The sequence below is a fragment of the Thalassophryne amazonica genome, chromosome 9, assembly GCF_902500255.1.
Source record: "Thalassophryne amazonica chromosome 9, fThaAma1.1, whole genome shotgun sequence".
NCBI lineage: Eukaryota > Metazoa > Chordata > Actinopteri > Batrachoidiformes > Batrachoididae > Thalassophryne > Thalassophryne amazonica.
The window spans coordinates 70,874,596-70,895,913 of record NC_047111.1 but is presented as its reverse complement, the minus strand read 5'-3'; the positions used below and the strand labels follow the sequence as shown (position 1 = coordinate 70,895,913).

The following is a 21,318-nucleotide window of genomic DNA, read 5'->3' as shown; positions in this document are numbered from 1 at the left end:
CCTGGCGATGTCTGCGTTTCTTTTGGTCAGATGTTCATTGATGAATACGTTTGTTCCTTTAAGTTTCCGTCCCTGTTTTAACAATGCCATTTTATGTTTTCTGTTGACAAACCTGCTCGCTTGTCTCCATCCTCTCTCCTGGGCAGGGGGTGGCACGCTTCAATGTTATTACAGTCCATTTGAATACCTTTAGATTGCAGGAAGTCAGCCACCTGTTGTTCCACTGAGCTGGCCTCCTGCTCGTTGGCCTCCCCTCCGCTGTCTTCTGACACCGCCCGTGCGTAGGATCGAGGTTTAATATGAATTCCTGTAATAATAACGTCGTTCATCCTTGTGTACTGTTCCAACTCTGCAACACGGTTCTCCAGGTACACCAGACGCCGGTCTTTCTTGGCATTCTGGATCCGGAGAGCCTTCACTTCTTCCACCAGCTCCATAATGGATTTCTGCTGCATTTTAACAACAGAGATTTCCTCAGACAAAAAGTCCAGGGACTTCTTGATATCGTCTCCCTCCTCCACCGTCAGTGCCTTCTTCGGACCCATGGTCAGATAAATCCGCGCTGGCACCTCGGTAAAGCCGCGCCGGTGGATGTGCGCTGGTACCTCGAGCTTCCGGTGGATGTGCGCTGACGCCTCAGCGCACATCCACCGGCGCTGAAGCCAAGAGTAACGAGGCTGTTTGTTTTAAAAATGTAAGGAATAGAAAGTACAGATACTTGTGTGAAAATGTAATAAGTAGAAGTCGGAAGTAGGCAGAAAAATAAGTAATGGAGTAAAGTATAGATACCTAAAAAGTGTACTTAAGTACAGTAACGAAGTATTTGTACTTCGTTACTTGACACCTCTGCATCTGGATAACTCAAAGAGAACAACAGCAGTTTCATCTCGCATTCTGCAATTGTTACTTTACAATTTGACACCAAATAGTATGTTGATCCAATCATATTTTTTTAATAGTATCTTTAGAAAATGAGCAAACTGAGCTGTCACTTCCGCATGAAGTGAGCCATGACGTCCATGGGCAGTGGGAAGATGATGGTGGAGTTCTTCTCTGCTGCGATGGTGTTGAGGGTCTGCAGGTAGCGAAGCTGCAGAGCTGACGGAGACTCTGCAATCACCAGGGACGCCTCCTTCAGGGCACGAGACGCGTTCATCTCCCCTTCTGCTGCAATCACCTGGAAGGAGAACAAGATTCTTTAAAACGCAGAAACCAGAAGCAAGGCCGGCTTCATTTTCTGCAAAACGTGCATCATCTGCCGGTGTGAGTGCTGCAGAGACGAGAGTGTGAAGACGCTGAGTGTTTCTGACCTTTGCTCTGGCCTCTCGTGCAGCCTCTGCTTCGGCAGCCATGGCTCTCTGCAGCTGAATTGGCAGCTTCACATCTTTAATCTCCACACGTTCCACTTTGATGCCCCAGTGGTCTGTGGCTTCATCCAGGCTCGTCTGCAAAACAGAGCAAAGGCGGATGCATTTCTGGTTTAACAGTGCACAAACACAGTTTAAGAATCGCAATGATTATAAGTAGAATGTTTACAGGTAATGGATCATTTATTAATCATTCTCTCTCTTAAAGTAGACAATGCCTTTTAAAAGGTAATTAAAGACATCAGAAGGTTGATACACTCTGCACACTGAGATATGATCATTAATTCATTTTCAGATGCTTGTTCCAGTCACTGTGGCAGCAGAGCAAGCAGCTCCTCCCACACTTCCTTCACTGCCTCCTTCCAGTTGGACGTGCCTGGAAGGCCTCCTTCAGGAGATATGACTTTATATGATGAATTATGAATATCTATTGCCAGCATTACATGCAGTGAGCTTTGAAGGACTATACATAGTGAAGTAAGGTTTTTTTGTTTTGCTTGTTATGCATTGTGATGGTCTAGTGGTTAAGGTATTGGGCTTGAGAAGATCCTCTGTTCAAATCCCAGCCTGACTGGCAAATCACTAAGGGTCCTTGGGCAAGGTCCTTAATCCCCTATTGCTCCCGGTGTGTAGTGGGACCTTGTATGGCAACAGCCTCACATTGGGGTGAATGTGAGGCATTGATGTGTGAAGCGTTTTGAGCGTCTGATGCAGATGTAAAAGTGCTATATAAATGCAGTCCATTTAAGCATTCCACAGAGATAAGTCCTCAGGGTTGGAAATCATCATAATTAAATTCAAATCAAATCAAATCAATTTTATTTATATAGCACCAAATCACAACAAACAGTTGCCCCAAGGCGCTTTATATTGTAAGGCACGGCCAATTACGGAAAAACCCCAATGGTCAAAACGACCCCCCGTGAGCAAGCACTTGGCGACAGTGGGAAGGAAAAACTCCCTTTTAACAGGAAGAAACCTCCAGCAGAACCAGGCTCAGGGGGGGCATTCTTCTGCTGGGACTGGTTGGGGCTGAGGGAGAGAACCAGGAAAAAGACATGCTGTGGAGGGGAGCAGAGATCAATCACTAATGATTAAATGCAGAGTGGTGCGACCTTTCTAATTTTAGAGATATTGCGCAAATGTAAAAAAGCAGTCCTACATATTTGTTTAATATGCACACTGAATGACATATCCTGATCAAAAATGACTCCAAGATTTCTCACAGTATTACTAGAGGTCAGGGTAATGCCATCCAGAGTAAGGATCTGGTTAGACACCATGTTTCTAAGATTTGTGGGGCCAAGTACAATAACTTCAGTTTTATCTGAGTTTAAAAGCAGGAAATTAGAGGTCATCCATGTCTTTATGTCTGTAAGACAATCCTGCAGTTTAGCTAATTGGTGTGTGTCCTCTGGCTTCATGGATAGATAAAGCTGGGTATCATCTGCGTAACAATGAAATTTTAAGCAATACCGTCTAATAATACTGCCTAAGGGAAGCATGTATAAAGTGAATAAAATTGGTCCTACCACAGAACCTTGTGGAACTCCATAATTAACCTTAGTCTGTGAAGAAGAATGAATTGAAAAATATCAACAGATTTGATTCATTTAAAAACTTGTGATATAAGACAGAGAATTCACCATAATGAAAGAAATAAATGTTATGGAGAGGCGGGCGAATAATCTGGCCGCGATGACTCATCAGCACCGGAGCGTTGGTGGCACTGTGGTAAAGGGAGCCATAGACCTCCGCTGTGGGGGCCCGTGTTGAGTGGGGGAGAAGGATGGGTATGCTCCAGTGAGTCTATTTCGCTTGAGATGGGCTGGAGTGATGCGATCTGCCGAAGTGCGCCCAGGTTCGCCGCCTTTTTGTCCTCCGATCCAAGACATGAAACGGGCCATCGTGGGTAGGTGGCAGCAGTCCTCCATGAGCATCGTGGCAAAATAAAACGAATTTCACTTTCATTGCTGAACTTATCTTGTCTGCTGTTAATCAGTGAAATCACCTGGTGGAGTTGGTGGTTACAAAGAAACCTGCACCCTCTTTGGCCTTTCTGGAGTCAGGCTGACACCTATGACCATACCATTTCTAGAACCTCTTGGCTCAGGCCAAAGGATATTGTCATCGTAGGTTAATGTAAGTAGTTATGTAGCTTTTAAAGACACTTTACTTTCTTACCTTCATAGATTCTGAATTAGACTGTCAAGTGTCTACAGATGAATGTTAAAGTTAGCTAGCTTCTAACTTTTGCCCTAAATTACAGTTAAAGTAATGTTATTTACCTAAAGCTAAGGTTTGTCTTACCTAACATTAGGTGTGTCACATTGGGTACTAAGGTACTAATAGGTATGTACCACTGATTGTCAGTGTATAATTTGTACTCTCTCCTTAAATTAATCATTCCCAACACAAAATGATGTATCATTTCAAGAAAGCATCCCCAATAATATAAGTTTAAAAAATTAAATGATAAATTACAAAAATTCATATGAATGAAAAACAAAACCAAAGCAGTATTAATGGAAATTAAATAAATAAGAGAGTGATAAATACTGTTTCAACATACAACTGACACGAATAGTTCATACCAAGAACTTTTTGGTACTTCCAGTCTATCAAATACATAATATCATACACACAGTGAACCACTCCGTTCTCAACTTTTTCTGTCTATGGTACGTCAGTTTGTCCTCTCCCGAGTTGTACTTTTTGTGTTTTGAACAACAACAACAACTACAGTGAGGTTGTTCAATGATTTTACATTATTTTATATAGTACAGGCTCTACATTCAGAAGGTGTTGGGTTTTGTACCTGCATGCTGTGGGCGATGCCCTCACGGTCAGACAACAGCTCAGCCAGGTTCTTGGTTCCCAGCACATTTCTGAGGGTGGTCTGAGCCAGCAGACGAGTGGCAAAGTCGGCGTTAGATACGTTGGCCACGGACGAGATGGGATCGTTCACTCGGAAGTAAACCACGCCATCCACACACACAGTAACTGAATCTTTGGTCAGGATCTAAATAGAAAAAGGGTAACACGTTACTTGAAGGTATCATCATAATAGAGAGATAACATCATCAGAACTATTTCATGACACAGTCATGAAGGTGTCATAAACTTTATGTCAATGTCATAAACATTTATAACTGCTGTCACTAAGTGTCATTCGGTTTTTATAATGACAAGTTGACATTTTTGGGTTCTCTTTATTATAACAACTTGACTTTAATCAAAGTGACATGACCAGAAGTTGTCTTTGGCCTTTTTGGTCTACGGTTGTATGCCAAGTTGTCAACTTGTCATTCCAAAAACTGAATCGCACTTAATGACAGCAGTCATAAACGTATATGACATTGACATAATGTTTATGACACGTTCATGACTGTGTCATGTAGCAGTTACAACAGTCAGTATTATGACGGTACCTTCAAGTAAAGTTTTACCAGAAAAAGTTTATCAGATAATTATTTGTGGTTCTTTCAATGTCAGAATTTTGTGGGCAGATGATCATTTCTACCTTTGTTTTACACAAAATCTATGAACTGATTTTTATAAAACTTGGTGAAGTGGTGGTTCATGGGCCAAAGAAGAACCCATTGAATTTTGGTGCACCAGTCCAATACGTATCCCCTGTGCAAACTACACCCAAGGTTAAAGTGGACTGGGTATATTTTGAGCTATACCAAGCCTGTTTTAGCTAGGCTACGTGGGTATAAACCACCCTGGGCTATTTTATACCCCAGGGTATATTTTGGAAGGGGGTTATTCTGGCCTGTACATCAGATAAAGGGGAAGATAATGACATTTGATTGTAATCTTTGATCAGGATTAAAGTTTGGTGAAATAGATCAAAAATCACTATCAAGGTTCAGATAAGAACCTATGGTAAATTGTTTAGGATTGTCTATTCACAGATGTACTTTGGTCCACATCTAGATCTCGTGGACACAAGTATAATTTCATATGAGGGTGGTCTACTAAAGTAGACCAAGGACTGCAATTTAGCATGGGGCTTAATAGAAATGAAAAGAAAGAGGATTGCGGGGGCCTTTGGTGGAGGTATACACTCAATGAAGTGCCCATCTAGTTTCTCGTTAGATATACAAAGAAGGCTTTGGTTGCTGCTTGGCTTCACCTCTTGTGGTGGGATGTCAAATGAAACTGTCCGCAGATCCACTTTCACAAAAGTATCAGTGCAAGGCAAAATAAAGAAAATTCCTACAGAAACACACACAAAAAATAAGCACACATTTTGATTCATTAGCTGATTAACAATAATATCTAACTTTAAAACCACTGGTGTCTGTACCTGGTCCTTTAGCCTTTCTGTCTGTGATGCGGCCCAGCCTGAAGATGACGGCACGCTCGTACTCCTGAACAATCTGGAATATGGACAGGAGCGCCACATTTTATGGAGTAATCACAAAGATCGGGACATAGAGAAATCACCCACTGAGCTCACTCACCTTGATACAAAACCAGATGGTGATGGGAAATAAAGCAATCACAAAGATACCAGAGATTATCACGATGAACCAACCAATACAGCCCAAAGAACCCGTCCGTTCCGCTACAAAGAGAGAACGTCAAATATTACAATTAAAAGGAAGCAGTGAGAAAGGCTGGCATATTGTTCTGAATGCAGTGTTTCAAACATTTCATTTAACCAGGTTAGTCCCATTGAGATCAACATCTCCTTTGTAAGGGAGACCTGGACAATTCTAAAGTTTCCAATTCATCAAACTTGCACATCTTCTAGATGGGGGAGGAAACCCACACAAACACGGGGAGAACATGCAAACTCCACACAGAAAGGCCACAGGTGGGAATTGATCCACATCCTTCTTGCTGTGAGGCAACGATGCTAATCACTAAGCCACAGTGTTGCCCAACATAAACAGAACAGCCTGAACATTTGCATCTGATTCACTGAAGCATTAAACAAATCTAAACATCAGCCGTAAAGAGAAGTGCTAAACAAAAGATGTGGAACTAGAGGCCCACAAGCCAGATATATAGCTATCATCTTTCAATAATCTGACCCTGTTTTTCATTGTTAACATGTATGAGTAGAGAGCAATCACACATTACTGACAGTACATTATGACAATCATTCATTCAGTCATTTTCTATTAGTGCAGCAGATAACAGAATATTTACAGAGGAATCCTTCAAATCTGGAAACAAGCACCAAAGTTGGCACAAATACTCCTTAGACATTACTCTTGAAAAAACTGAGTATCCACCTGAATTTTAAATTGGTGTTCAGGTAGGGGTCAATTGAAGAATTACACAGGGGTCAAAATTTAAAAATGTTTCAATCATATTGAAAGCTATACCACATTATTTGTCTGATCACAACGATACCAAAAAGGTATAGTTTGGACTATCTATGAGTGAATGTTATGGAGTTATGGGGTAAAAACAGCAAGAATGGTAACAAAGGTCAGCATTAGTTTGTACAGGGGTCAGATGTTAAAGTTGCTCTAAATATTGTAAAATGTGATGCAAATTATTGGTTGAGTTAATAGGGTTTTAAAAAGGAATAGTTTGCACTATGTGGCATGCTTAGTTATCATGTTACAGGGTAACATATGTCACATGTCATAGAATCCAATGGACATCGACATTGCTCTACATTTACCTTGCCTACCGAGCAGCGGGTGCTGCTGAGCTCCTCCACTGTCACAAAGCACTCAAAGGCAGACGAACTTCACACTAGCCTCGCGCCAGTCCCAGCTAGCTAGGTAGCAAGCTGCACATAATGGGAGACAATTTGAATGTTGTGGACCGGATTTTGGTGAAGCCATTTGATAGTCTTCTTTACGAAGAAGCCATGGCTGCTGTCATGGCTTCAGCTCTCAATGGTTTGCAGGCCAAAGTTAAAGCAACAGCCCCCAGTGCAATGTTTGTGCATTGCTATGCACACAGACTGAATCTAGTTCTGTCTCAGAGGGCTAAATGCTTATCTGAGTGCAGAATATTTTTTGCACCACTCTCTGGGTTTGCCACATTTTTCTCAAAATCCACAAAGAGGATGTCTTTTCTTGAGTCTGCAGGCTGTTCAAGGTTGCCCAGAAATGCTCCTACTTGATGGAATTTCACATCACGGATAGTGAGCACTGTGGCAAACAATTACGATGCCCTCCTGCAAACTTTTGTATATAGACTGTTTTCCTCTTACTTCTTTTGCACTGCTTGTTATTTATGACAAATTATTGTGGTTTGCCATTTTTGCCTTTAAAGAGTGTTAACTTCTTCACTTGTTGCTTCCTGTTACTTATGATACACAATAGTGTTTGTTATTTCTTCTTATGTGTACAGTAATGGGTACAGAATTTACCTCTGTCATTAGTTCATTTATTTATGATACATGATTGCACTTTACCATTTTTGCCACTTTAATGTATAAAACTAACCGGCAATTTTATAATAAAAAAAAACTATATGGATTTGAATGACGTGCGATTACACCAATCATGCTTGAACCCTCGTGCGCATGCGTGAGTTTTTTCACGCGTGTCGGTGACGTCATTTCCCTGTGGGCAGGCTTTGAGTGAGCACTGGTCCCGCCCTCTCGGCTGAATTCCTTTGTTTGAGACGCTGCTCGAGATGGCGCGCGTTGCTTTATCAAACTTTTTTCAGGACCTGTGAGGAATATCTGAGTGGACACTATTCGAGAAATTCAGCTGGTTTTCGGTGAAAAGTTTAACGGCTGATGAGAGATTATGGGGTGTTTCTGTCGCTTTAAGGACTTCCCACAGAGCGGGACGTCGCGCAGCGCTTCCAGGCGCCGTCGTCTGGCTGTTTCGAGCTGAAAACATCCTAATTTAAGGCTCTGTTGACCCAGAACGTTGTCAGAGAACAGAGAAGATTCAGAAGAAGCCGGCATGAGGACTTTATGCGGACATTGCACTGTTAAAGGTCATTTTTTAATGAAAGACGTGCGCGCAAATTCGCCGAGTCGTTTCCGTGACGACTCGGCGAATCTGTGTGCGCCGCGACAGGAAAAACACCTCCGTCTTGAAAACAATTTGTAAAATTCAGGCGGCTTTTGATGGCTTTCAACAAGTGAGTAACTGAGAAATTGTTTAACAGCTTGGGCATGTTCCAACTTGCCCGTTAAGGTTTCCAACGGTGTTTTTTCTGTGGCGACCCCCCGCGGTCGGGTCCGGCCCGACATGCAACTCTGCCCGCACGTTCTTTCATTACAAAATGACCTTTAACAATGGAATGTCCGAATAAACTCCTCATGCCGACTTCTTCTGAAAGTTCTCTGTTCTCTGACGACTTCCTGGATCAACAGAGCCTGAAATGTGGAAGTTTTCAACTTGAAACGGCGAGACGCTGCCGCCTTGAAGCGCAGATCGCCATCAGGCGCCGTGGGCCGTCCTTAAAGCGACACTACCAGACCAAAATCTCTCATCAACTGTTAAAATTTTCAACGAAAACCAGCTGAATTTATCGAATGGTGTCCACTCAGTTGTGCCTTACAGTTTTTGAAAAAATTTTGATCAAACAAAGCAGCAGTCTCTGAGCCATTCCTAAACAATGAAAAAAACGACGAGAGGGTGGGCGACTCCTCACTCAAAGACTGCCCACAGGCGAATGACGTAACCGACAGGCATGAAAAAACTCTTGCATGTCCACGAGGGTTCAAACATGTCTGATGTAATCACACGTGATTCAAATCCATATGGTTTTTGAAAAAAATAATAAGGTCGGCTACTTTTCTAATAGACCTCGTATAGGGTTTTTTTGTACATTTTTTTGTCACTTCATGGAACTTTGCAATATACAGATTAACTTCTTTTGTTATTTATATGGTGCGACTTTAATGGAGGATTAAGTCTTGTTCATTATGGTGAATGGTACTCTATGATAATGCAAAGTGCACTCTGTTGGTAAAACTGAATGACGTGCAATATTTTGACCATCAGGTGGTGCTGTAGTGCAGTTGTGCTTTCTTAAATACCTGTACTGTACATAGTTGTAATGTGAAGTCACTGAGTCTTTTGTTTTTTTTATGTTCAAAAACTTTATTGAAGTAATTATTGTTTATCTTTGTGTTTGTTATTGCAGTAGACATTAAAACCGGAAATTTGTTCTTGAAAATAGCTGTTGTGAGTTAATTTATGGGATTGTGGGTGTTCTGGATGAAGTTAGTGTTTTCATGGGTGGTGGGGCGGAGGTGGTGGCTACGTTAGTGTGCGGGGGGGGGGGGCACGCAGGGGGTTTCGCCCGGGGAGTAAATCACTCTCGGACCGCCACTGAACGTTAGATTACAGTCAGCTGCTGCTGTCAGTCAGTCAGGAAGAGATGACGGTGACGACGACGTTTGGGTTATATTTATTTATTTTTATTTTGTCTCCGTGTGTTTTGCTGGAGTAAGTTGAAGAACTCTTCGGAGGTTTAAAACAGGACAAAACTAATCAAATCAATGACACCAAAGTTTGGCGGGGATCCTTTTGGAGGCGCGCACATCAGATCTTTCTCGTGGTTTAATGACAATTGCACATCCCGGTCGGAGGAGAGACGTTTGTCTGACTCGTTATAAACCGTGTCAGGCTTCATTCACACTGTCAGCGCGCACACGTCACGGAGGCTGCTGATCTGCGCTCTTTACTGCGGGGTGGAAAGGAGCGAATCCACCTCTGACTCCTCTGGATCCGCTTCAGCTCAGGTGAGCTGACGAGCTGCTCGGATTTATTCCCCAATGTTGCTCCTGGTGTGGAAACGAGGATGAAAATTTAAGATAAAACGAATGAGTGATGTTTTTTTTGTTTGTTTTAGGGGGTCAAAGCTGTGATCTTTATTGGGACAGCAGACCAGTTATAATGGTAATAGGGGAGGCCGGGGCTGTTTGTAACAGTGTTCAAAGCTGCAGCCATGCTGGTATTTTGATTTCACTTTACACGTTATGAGGATCAGTTCACAGAAGTGAAATATTCTTTGGAGTATTCCACACTCTAAAACAAATTATTTGCTCAGTTTAAAAACAAAACAAAACCCTAAAATAGCAATTTGCATGTTTTTTAAAGAAATTCTAACTCAGCCACTGAGTTCACACAAGACACTTATAGTAAGACAAACCCAGGTTTAGCAACGCATTTAATTGTTTTTTTTATACTTAATTTGCTTTGTCCTCTACACTGTTAATTAATTTTAACCAATTTAATTTAAAGGTTTTGGTGTTATTAGTTAGTCAAGTTATTTAATTTAAGTTTTTCAAGCTTCTTTAGTTTGCCTCCATTCCACTCAGTAATGTTAATGCAAAATATTACCTTTTCTCTCACTCTTACTCTCACACACGAACACTTTCTCTCTCTCTCACTCTCACACACGCTTTCTCACACATGAACACTTTCTCTCTCTCACACACGAACACTTTCTCACTCTCTCTCACTCTCACACGCTCTCTCACTCTCACACACGAACACTTTCTCTCTCACTCTCACACGCTCTCTCACTCTCACACACGAACACTTTCTCTCTCACTCTCACACACGCTTTCTCTCTCTCTCTCACACTCTCACTCTCACACACTCTCTCTCACACTCACACACAAACACTTTCTCTCTCACACGCTCTCTCTCTGTCTCTCACACACACAAACACTTTCTCTCTCTCTCTCTCTCTGAAGGTGGTGTGAACATTGTAGTATGTACATAATGTTCTTTTGTCAATTGAAGAATTTTTCCATATTTTGAAAGTGTAAATTTGGTGATATTTTCTATTTTGTTAAGGTCGGTGTCATTGTGAACCCCAGGATCTGTTTGTCTGTAGATAATGGCAGTGCAGTACAGTTTGGTGCACTATGTGTGTAATTGGTGTCAAATGGTGAAATGTTCTTTGCTCAAGAACTTGAGTGTTGTATTGTATTTGATACTGTTCCTTTCCAAAGTAGAAATTGGGCCTAATATAGCTGTAAATGGTTAACTTGATCTGTAAAACTGCTGATTTTGAGAAGGACATGAAATGATTATTGTGGAATTGTAGTAATTTTCCGACTGTTCACTTGAATGCCTGTACTGGACAAGGCAAGGGAATCTATTGGCACAGCAGCCCCACCAAGACTGTTTTTCACCAGCCGCCACTGGTAACCTCTCATCCTTTTTTCTTCTTTCTCTTTCTTTTTCTGTGTTCCTTTTTTTTTTTTTTTTTTTTGATGTTGTTCCAGCTCTGTTCACTCCTAAAATTTAAACCAAAATATTTTCACGTATTATTTGTTACTTGTGTTTACAAGGCCATTCGCCAAAATGGTTATAAGTCAAACAAGCTGTATTTGGAACGGCATTCTCTGTTACAGTAGTGTTCAGAATAATAGTAGTGCTATGTGACTAAAAGATTAATCCAGGTTTTGAGTATATTTCTTATTGTTACATGGGAATCAAGGTACCAGTAGATTCAGTAGATTCTCACAAATCCAACAAGACCAAACATTCATGATATGCACACTCTTAAGACTATGAAATTGGGCTATTAGTAAAAAAAGTAGAAAAGGGGGTGTTCACAATAATAGTAGCATCTGCTGTTGATGCTACAAACTCAAAACTATTGTGTTCAAACTGCTTTTTTAGCAATCCTGTGAATCACTAAACTAGTATTTAGTTGTATAACCACAGTTTTTCATGATTTCTTCACATCTGCGAGGCATTAATTTTGTTTGGAACCAAGATTTTGCTGGTTTACTAGTGTGCTTGGGGTCACTGTCTTGTTGAAACACCCATTTCAAGGGCATGTCCTCTTCAGCATAAGGCAACATGACCTCTTCAAGTATTTTGACATATCCAAACTGATCCATGATAACTGGTATGCGATATATAGGCCCAACACCATAGTAGGAGAAACATGCCCATATCATGATGCTTGCACCACCATGCTTCACTGTCTTCACTGTGAACTGTGGCTTGAATTCAGAGTTTGGGGGTCATCTCACAAACTGTCTGCGGCCCTTGGACCCAAAAAGAACAATTTTACTCTCATCAGTCCACAAAATATTCCTCCATTTCTCTTTAGGCCAGTTGATGTGTTCTTTGGCAAATTGTAACCTCTTCTGCACGTCTTTTATTTAACAGAGGGACTTTGTGGGGGATTCTTGCAAATAAATTAGCTTCACACAGGCGTCTTCTAACTGTCACAGCACTTACAGGTAACTCCAGACTGTCTTTGATCATCCTGGAGCTGATCAGTGGGTGAGCCTTTGCCATTCTGGTTATTCTTCTGTCCATTTTGATGGTTGTTTTCTGTTTTCTTCCACGCGTCTGTTTTTTTTTTTTTCTGTCCATTTTAAAGCATTGGAGATCATTGTAGATGAACAGCCTACAATTTTTTGCACCTGCGTATAAGTTTTCCCCTCTCCAATCAACTTTTTAATCAAACTACTCTGTTCTTCTGAACAATGTCTTGAATGTCCCATTTTCTTCAGGCTTTCAAAGAGAAAAGCATGTTCAACAGGTGCTGGCTTCATCCTTAAATAGGGGACACCTGATTCACACCTGTTTGTCCCACAAAACTGATGAACTCACTGACTGAATGCCACACTACTATTATTGTGAACACCCCCTTTTTTTTTTACTAATAGCCCAATTTCATAGCCTTAAGAGTGTGTATATCATGAATGCTTGGTCTTGTTGGATTTGTGAGAATCTACTGAATCTACTGGTACCTTGTTTCCCATGTAACAGTAAGAAATATACTCAAAACCTGGATTAATCTTTTTAGTCACATAGCACTACTATTATTCTGAACACTACTGTATATTGTAACACGCCTTGTAATCACAAAAAAAGCCAATATACTTTGAAAAAAATTTGTATTGTTGCTTCTGTTTGTGTTTGTTAGCGATGTGGTTATTGATCATACTTTGTTAGACATGTTAGATCAGCGCCTCTGATATGTGGAGTCTGTTTTTATGTTGCTCTATTACATTTTGTCATACTGGCAGGGGTGGTGGCCAAGTGGTTAATGCGCTTGGTTTTGGTGCAGAAGGTTCTGGGTTAAAATCCCACCCCTGCCACATTTCTCCATGTAATGTTGAGTTGCGTCAGGAAGGGCATCTGGCGTAAAACCTGTGCCAATTCAACATGCAGATCCACCTTGGATTTGCTGTGGCGACCCGAGTGCAAACAAGGGAGCAGCCAAAGGGATTTACCTTTTATTACGTTTTGTCATACTATGTATCATGTCACCCAACCCCCCTATATTGAGCTAGAGCTGGGACTGCGTCTGCAATCCTCCCCAACAGGTCTGTGGTAAGAAAGATCAGCAGATTTTTGCCATGTAGGCATCCATCAACAACCAAATTAGATTTACCCGAGCCGTAGAATCACATTGTAAATACACAGACCGGATACACACACACACACACACACACCGTAGAAAAAACACAGCGACATACTGCTGGGATTGTTGCCCAGGAGCATGTGACTTGTGTCTCTATGACGATCTAGTTATATTATGGTCTGTCTTTCTATGGTGCTTCTACAGATAGAAAAAAAAAATAGGTGTTCAGGCTGATAACATCATGGGAAAGTTAAACACAGAACAAAGGCTCCACGGAACAACAAACAGCCCCTTTCTTAATCCAAATGTTTAACATACTGTAATCTAACAGATAACAGAGTTAAGAATATTTCAGTTTTCCAGTCAACCAGTTGAATTTTTTTTTTCTTCAAGACAACAGAAAAAAGAGTAGGAAGAAACGTTTATCTTACATACTAAGTCTTCTTTGCTTATGTCTCTTCTCTTCTTGCTTGCCACTTGGTCCTCCATTTCCATATATTGATTGAAACTGCAAGGGGAAGTGCGTGTGGCAGAGAGGTTAAAGTGTTTACAAGTGCATCTGTGAGACACAGCCAGCCTTTTAAAGCTACACACTCCGATGTAACGCAGAAAAGGTGTGGCCGAGGCACTGAGTTGATCATCAACAAAGTACAATAATGATGTGGTGGACAGGTCATTGCACAATTCTAGTGCTGGGGAAACATCACTAACTGCTTTCTCTCTGTGTTCAGAAATAAAATGTAAATTAAACACTTTTATACAATCAGACCTTATCATATAGCGCAAAAAAAAAGGCAAAATGTAGGTATGGTATACTTGGATGAATTTACAGCAAAATATCACTTTAACAGCCAATTTTCTTGAGGTAAGTCAGGGGATGGATACATGAACATTTCCGAATCACTGACTATGTCTTGGACTTTATTTACATCAATCATTAACAAATACAAACAGCATGGTACGGAATGTAAATCTGTGCATCCATACAAGATGCAGGCTAGTAAGGGGAGACACCTATGACAACTCTGCAGGAGGTAAACACTTCTGAGGACCAGGAGTGGAGCCTGCGTCTTTATTTGACTCAGACTTCAGACAACTTTATTGATCCCAAAAAAGGGGCAATTACGTTTACACTCCAATTACCTCTGAATACAGCAATTAATCCACAATTATTACTTGTTTACCGTAATAATGGCACACATCAAACTTAAAGACAACACATATACATTTGACATTGTTTATGTGCACTAAACTTGAGGCAGTCCATCATCCAAATTGAGGCAAAGTGGGTGAAGGCTGCTGCAACTGGAGTCACGCTGCCGCTAGCGTGGGGGGAACGGGGTCCTGCCGCAGCTAAAAACCGCGCAGCCCCCGGAGGGGAGAGGGGTGGCGTGAGCAGTGGCTGGGATGGGATGTGTGATGGAGGGCAGGAAGGGAGGTATAAGGAAAAAAAAATGGTGCATGCTTCATCTCTGTCCATGTGTAAATCTGTCAGTTTATTGTCTTTGTGGGTTAAGATAAGAAAGGAGCCAAATAATCTCACCAAGGCCAAGGACATTCCTCTGGAGGAGAAAACAGTCAGGCAATTTGTCCTTCAAGCTTGATAAGCCTGTAATGTTATGGTTACAGCAGTGAAATCACTTTTTAACAGTTCCCCTTGCACAACGAAATCCCAATTATGAATTAAGAATGTTCCCAATTAGGAATTAAGAATATTCACCGGCCTCTGAAATCTTCAGCTTCAACTGCAAGGCACGCATCTGCTCCAAGATGTCATCCAATTTGCGTCTGAGTTCAAGAGTCATCGCAGTCTGATAATGCACTGCCTTGCCAACCTCGTTAATCATGACAGACAAGTGAGGGGCCGTGGTTCTTGATGCCGCCGTCTTGCCAATTTTCCGGTAGATCAGGGCAGCACATAAGCCAAAAAGTACCAGTCCTGCTACGATGAAACCAAAAATGAATAAATCCTCGACGTCCTCAATGGAGAAAGGTGCCAAGCATGCCACATGCCAAGACCCCCAGGAGTCGAGGACATAGCCCGCAGGATACGTTCCATCTGGGCAGGTAGGATCCCCCGGTCCTGACCTTCTTGTAGAAAAAATGGTGTCAATAGCGTTCAGAGACCAGCTAATCAATTCCATGGTTAATCCAATAGTAGTCCAATAGATCCAGAATCCAATATAATTTGAGGAATTCACAGTCTGGTGAAGTAGGGACTTGAAGGTTAAAGGCAGAGAACAGAGATAAGGGAGAGTGGAGGAGATGCAACCGCCCTCGTCGGAGTCCCAAGCTGTAGGTCAACACAGGAAACCTCACCCGGCCCGGACACGGAAAGGATTGACAGACTGGTTTCATTTTATTAGGAAACTGAGCGGTCCGCAGCCTCAACTTCATCTAAAGTCTGGGTCTTTTAGTGAAGCTGGCTAGTGGCCGGCGATCACCTTAGTATTTCTTCTGTTGCTGTTGCTTAATGCCGACAAATTATACTGTATTTGTTGTCTTTCTGATGCCTGATTCTGTTTTTGCTCTGTTTGAGGTGTGGCTCCATCCAGAGCCGGAGTGGTGTGTACTGTCTACTGCAACCCTCCCGTCCTGTGCACGGGCAACATTTCCTGTATATTCGTTTTGTCAATTGTGTCAGTATCATGGCCCAAGCAGAGGGTTGACCCTTGGTCTGCTTGAGGTTTCTTCCTCAAATCATCAGAGGGAGTTTTTCCTTACCACTGTCGCCTGTGTGCTTACTCTAGGGGTTGGTTAGACCTTACTTGTATGAAGCACCTTGAGGCAACTTTGTTGTGATTTGGCGCTATATAAATTAAATAAATGAAATTAAATTGAGGATGTGACTGTGGCGGTCACGCTAAGTCACACACAGACGTTTAGTATTTACACTCTTATCTCTCTACTGAGGTACTGCTTGGCTTTTGCTTATAGTCACCCAGAATGAAAGAGAAACCAGATAACTGCTGCCCTTCAAATGTGTTCTACTAAATTATTGACACAATATAAATGGTGATGGGTAGCGCAGTAGGCTAGTCGTTAGCAGTACTTTAGCTAGAAGGACCTGCAACTGCTTCCCGCCGGGTCCTTTCTGTGTGGAGTTCATATGTTGTCTCCCTCCAGATGCTCGTCTTCCTTCCACTTACAAAAACATGCAGGTTTGGTGAACTGGAAACTTTAATTGGCCGTGAGAGGGGGAATGTGTTTGTCGATATGTGGCCCAGCAATAGACTGGCATCCTATCCACAGTGTACCGCAAGTCATTAAGATGTCAGATTCACCGTAATTGGACAGTCCGCTTATTCGTGGAATGACAGTGTAATATTTTCAGATATTAAAAAATGTAATTTTTATACTAGTAAACAACTCTTTCTCATGTATTATGCAGTCCAAATTGTACTTTCATTAAAATAATGCCTGGTTAATATTGAAGCAAGCTTACCATGTGAAATGCTGAGGGTTTAGTCAGTTTTGTGATCAAACTTAAGATATTGCAAACAGCTAGCCTGCTAGTTTACCACACATCTTTGACTTCTTCAGAGCGTCTCCAGTTTCTCAACTTCTCAAAATCAAATGAAGAAACTGAACCACCGGGATTTCCAGGATTTCAGATTGCACAAATATGTCAAACCCTGGTTATTTAGGGCACTGAGATCATGACCTGGGCTTCAGTTGAGGACATTTTAAAGTATGTGATGACCACAAAAATTAGCCAGGAATCTAAAAAAACAAAAAACAAAACAAAAAAAAACCAACAAAAAAAACCCCCCAACAAAACAAAAAAAAAAACAAACACTTCAATCTATAATAGCATCATGCAGATCACAGATTTTCATTCCTACTTCTATGGACTGTGGAAAACTTGTTTAATATTTTTGAACACAGTGAGATATGTTCAACATTTTTTTCCACTGGAAGATAATGACTAAGAAAATGTGGCAAACATTAGATTATCAAACTTAAAAACTTTTTTCTTCAAATATTTTTTCACATCTTTTTGTTTTTAAGCTGGTGGGGGTTAAGGGATGCATTCCTGATCTTACCCTGATGCACCAATGTGCAACCCTGTGCACACAGACCAAATGTCTCATGAAGTTCCCATGTGTGGCTGTCTGAATATTAAACAGAAGAAAACTACAATGGACTCAAACACATTATGCTGCCAAACAACAGCAATCCATCCGCATTCTTCCATGGGCGAACGGACGACTTGTGTTTTTACACAGTGTAGCAATGGGTGTAAAGCTGTGTTGGGTGGAAAACAATAATTGTTGATTGTGATGTGCCAGGTGGAAAACTGAATACTGGCAGAAAACATAAAAAAAATATTCGTAAAATGTCCATAATTGGAACTACAAATAATATTTTGGCCATAGGCCAAAGGAGATGGCTACCCCAGAGTCTGGTCTGCTTGAGGTTTCTTCCTATAATCAGGTGGCAAAGTTTCACTTTCACTTTGTCCTCCTGAGAAGTAGTTCCTGTCCGTCCTGCCTTTTGAGTCTTATGTTGCACCGCTGGTTCCAGCTTCACCTAAGGTTCACCATTTGTTTTTCCCTCGCTGTCATGTTTTTGGACAGTTGTTTTGTTACCCACTGTTTGTTCGTCACCTTGCCTCTTGCTGTGCAGATCACCTTGGTTTTTCATGCCCACCACCATTACAAATTGTCAAGTATTTTTGGATATTTGAAGTTAAGATTGTATTTTTTTTATCATCACCATTGTTGCACCTTATCCCTCTGTTGTGTGGCTGTCTACATCCTAGGGTCTAATAATTCCTGCTCTCTGTGGCACTAACGACAACAGAAGGTTCAAACACCTCATTAAAAGCCAAAAATTAACAGGACATTCTTGTCTGAGTGTATGTAAATGTCCTACCATGACTGTAAATAAATCGATCATTTAGTTGTTGCTATTTTTTTTTTTTTTTTTTTACCTCCGCCAACAAAGGCGGTGGAGGTGATGTTTTCGCCCATTTGGTTCTCTCTTTGTTTGTGAACAGCCTGCAGCCCACAATTTTTCATATATCATTGATTTTTTTTTTTTTTTTTTTTTTTTTTTACTGAAAATTCATATCCTGATAGGCAAGAAGTGATTCAAATTTCAAGGTCATAGGTCAAAAGCAATAATACCTTGGAAAACTCCCTATCTTTAACATTGAACGAATTTTCAACAATGCATACCTCTGTCAAAAAAGATCAACTTTCTTTCAGATTTCAGAGCGTTGTGTAGGATGGTATCCTTTATCGACTGACAAAGTTCGATCCAGATCTGATTCAGATTACAGATTGACATTGCCCCCAATCACTCTCATATTTGAAAGTGATGTGCAGACTGACACTCACTATCGCTTGACAAAGTTTGATCTAATGTGGATTGTGTGGACATTTGAATTTAATCTTGAAAAGTCCATTTGGTGTACATTTTTGATTTTATTTCAATCAAAACTGCCTCAATCACTAATTTTTCTGTTATGGATTTATCTACACCGATTTTATGCCTGTTTATCTTCCAGTTATCAGTCGGAAACGAAGTGCCAAAAAGCAATGACAAATTGTGCATAGCAGACATAACCAACGTTCTGTGAAAATTACCAGAAAAAGAATTCAGAAACTGAAAAAGCTGAAAAAAAAAACAAAAAAACCTGACACCACCATAAAAAACTTTGATTCAAGTGCATGAACTAAATACATACTCCTGACATTTTATCACATCTGATTTCGCTTATGAAAAGACACTTCGAACAGGACTTTGTCCTTGAAAATTTTTCGCAAGGTAAAAATTTGTGGAATTGGAAACTAGTAGTGTTAGCAGAGGTTTGTGCTCTAAGAGCACGGTGCTCTTGGTTTACATGAAACTGCTCCAGTGAAATCTCAAGCTGAGGTGCTCACGTGTCTCATGGCTAATGGACATGAGACTCATGACTCGTGACCACCTCAGTTACACATTAAGTTGTGCAATATTACGTTCATAAAAAAAAAAAAAATGCTGTGTAAATTACTAAGTGGCTGCTGCATTACTGTAGTACGGCTTAATTTAAAAAAATATATAGGGATTAAACACCTCAATAAGGTTTCAAATAAAAATGGTTGACTAATACTCAACAACTATCCTGCTACTTGAGTTGTTCTTAATCCACAATTTATGATATCATAGTATGTGCCAATAAGAAAGTGGCCTTTATATTAAAACCCCTTCTATGCCTGTATATCCCATCGATGGGAAATTTCACTTTTTATTTGTGAGATATTGACAAGCCAAAATGAGGCAGTTGGTAGGGGGTTAAAGTGCAACTGTTTGATCTATCGGAAACTTTCATCGAATTGTCTCAGTGATGAAATAACCTTGACGAGTGAACAATAAGCATTTTGATTTTTTTTTAAACCTCTATATTTTGGTGTCATTGCAACTGCAAGCCATATCAAATATGTTTGGCCATATGATTGCTTTGTTGCCAAAAGAGGCAAGACATACATATAAATCAACGGGTTGACCGAGAGAATAATCCAAAGGTTCAACAACAGTTAAAAGGGAAAAGGAAATCAAAACAAGCCAGGGTAAGAAACAAATGTCTATTGCTATTAAACAATAAAGCGGCAGTGCACCTCTACAAGCCACAGTAACTACACTCAACAAAAATATAAACGCAACACTTTTGGTTTTGCTCCCATTTTGTATGAGATGAACTCAAAGATCTAAAACTTTTTCCACATACACAATATCACCATTTCCCTCAAATATTGTTCACAAACCAGTCTAAATCTGTGATAGTGAGCACTTCTCCTTTGCTGAGATAATCCATCCCACCTCACAGGTGTGCCATATCAAGATGCTGATTAGACACCATGATTAGTGCACAGGTGTGCCTTAGACTGTCCACAATAAAAGGCCACTCTGAAAGGTGCAGTTTTGTTTTATTGGGGGGGGGGATACCAGTCAGTATCTGGTGTGACCACCATTTGCCTCATGCAGTGCAACACATCTCCTTCGCATAGAGTTGATCAGGTTGTCAATTGTGGCCTGTGGAATGTTGGTCCACTCCTCTTCAATGGCTGTGCAAAGTTGCTGGATATTGGCAGGAACTGGTACACGCTGTCGTATACGCCGGTCCAGAGCATCCCAAACATGCTCAATGGGTGACATGTCCGGTGAGTATGCCGGCCATGCAAGAACTGGGACATTTTCAGCTTCTAAGAATTGTGTACAGATCCTTGCAACATGGGGCCGTGCATTATCCTGCTGCAACATGAGGTGATGTTCTTGGATGTATGGCACAACAATGGGCCTCAGGATCTCGTCATGGTATCTCTGTGCGTTCAAAATGCCATCAATAAAATGCACCTGTGTTCTTCGTCCATAACAGACGCCTGCCCATACCATAACCCCACCGCCACCATGGGCCACTCGATCCACAACATTGACATCAGAAAACCGCTCACCCACACGACGCCACACACACTGTCTGCCATCTGCCCTGGACAGTGTGAACCGGGATTCATCCGTGAAGAGAACACCTCTCCAATGTGCCAAACGCCAGCGAATGTGAGCATTTGCCCACTCAAGTCGGTTACGACAACGAACTGGAGTCAGGTCGAGACCCCGATGAGGACCACGAGCATGCAGATGAGCTTCCCTGAGATGGTTTCTGACAGCTTGTGCA

General features: G+C 41.2%; 2 protein-coding genes across 3 annotated transcripts in view; both read right to left on the bottom strand.

Moving 5' to 3' along the window:
- Nucleotides 1-907: 907 nt before the first annotated feature.
- On the bottom strand, nt 908-14,244 carry stoml3b (stomatin (EPB72)-like 3b). Its single transcript, XM_034178351.1, has 7 exons — nt 14,090-14,244; nt 5,840-5,943; nt 5,683-5,755; nt 5,509-5,591; nt 4,186-4,389; nt 1,311-1,445; nt 908-1,177 (listed from the first exon to the last, which is right to left on the bottom strand). Exons 1-7 carry the CDS (start codon nt 14,151-14,153, stop codon nt 989-991), a joined length of 852 nt encoding a protein of 283 aa, XP_034034242.1. The 5' UTR covers nt 14,154-14,244; the 3' UTR covers nt 908-988.
- Nucleotides 1,294-21,318, bottom strand: part of proser1 (proline and serine rich 1) — a 49,697-nt gene continuing 29,672 nt past the window's right edge. For both annotated transcript variants that reach the window (XM_034178347.1, XM_034178350.1), the window contains 3 exons: nt 14,671-14,681; nt 12,313-12,315; nt 1,294-1,305 (listed from right to left, as the gene is read on the bottom strand). The gene's annotated coding sequence lies outside the window, so the exon portion shown is untranslated. The remainder of the gene's footprint in view (nt 1,306-12,312; nt 12,316-14,670; nt 14,682-21,318) is intronic.

Bases quoted from the DNA above. Each gene is read 5' to 3' on its own strand.
- stoml3b (XM_034178351.1), bottom strand. From the start codon at position 14,153: ATGGAAATGGAGGACCAAGTGGCAAGCAAGAAGAGAAGAGACATAAGC. The intron at 5,944-14,089 runs GTAAGATAAACG...CTCTCTTTGTAG, and splicing joins AAGCAAAGAAGACTTAGTAT to CGGAACGGACGGGTTCTTTG. The intron at 4,390-5,508 runs GTGAAGCCAAGC...TTTTCTATTTAG, and splicing joins TTGACATCCCACCACAAGAG to ATCCTGACCAAAGATTCAGT.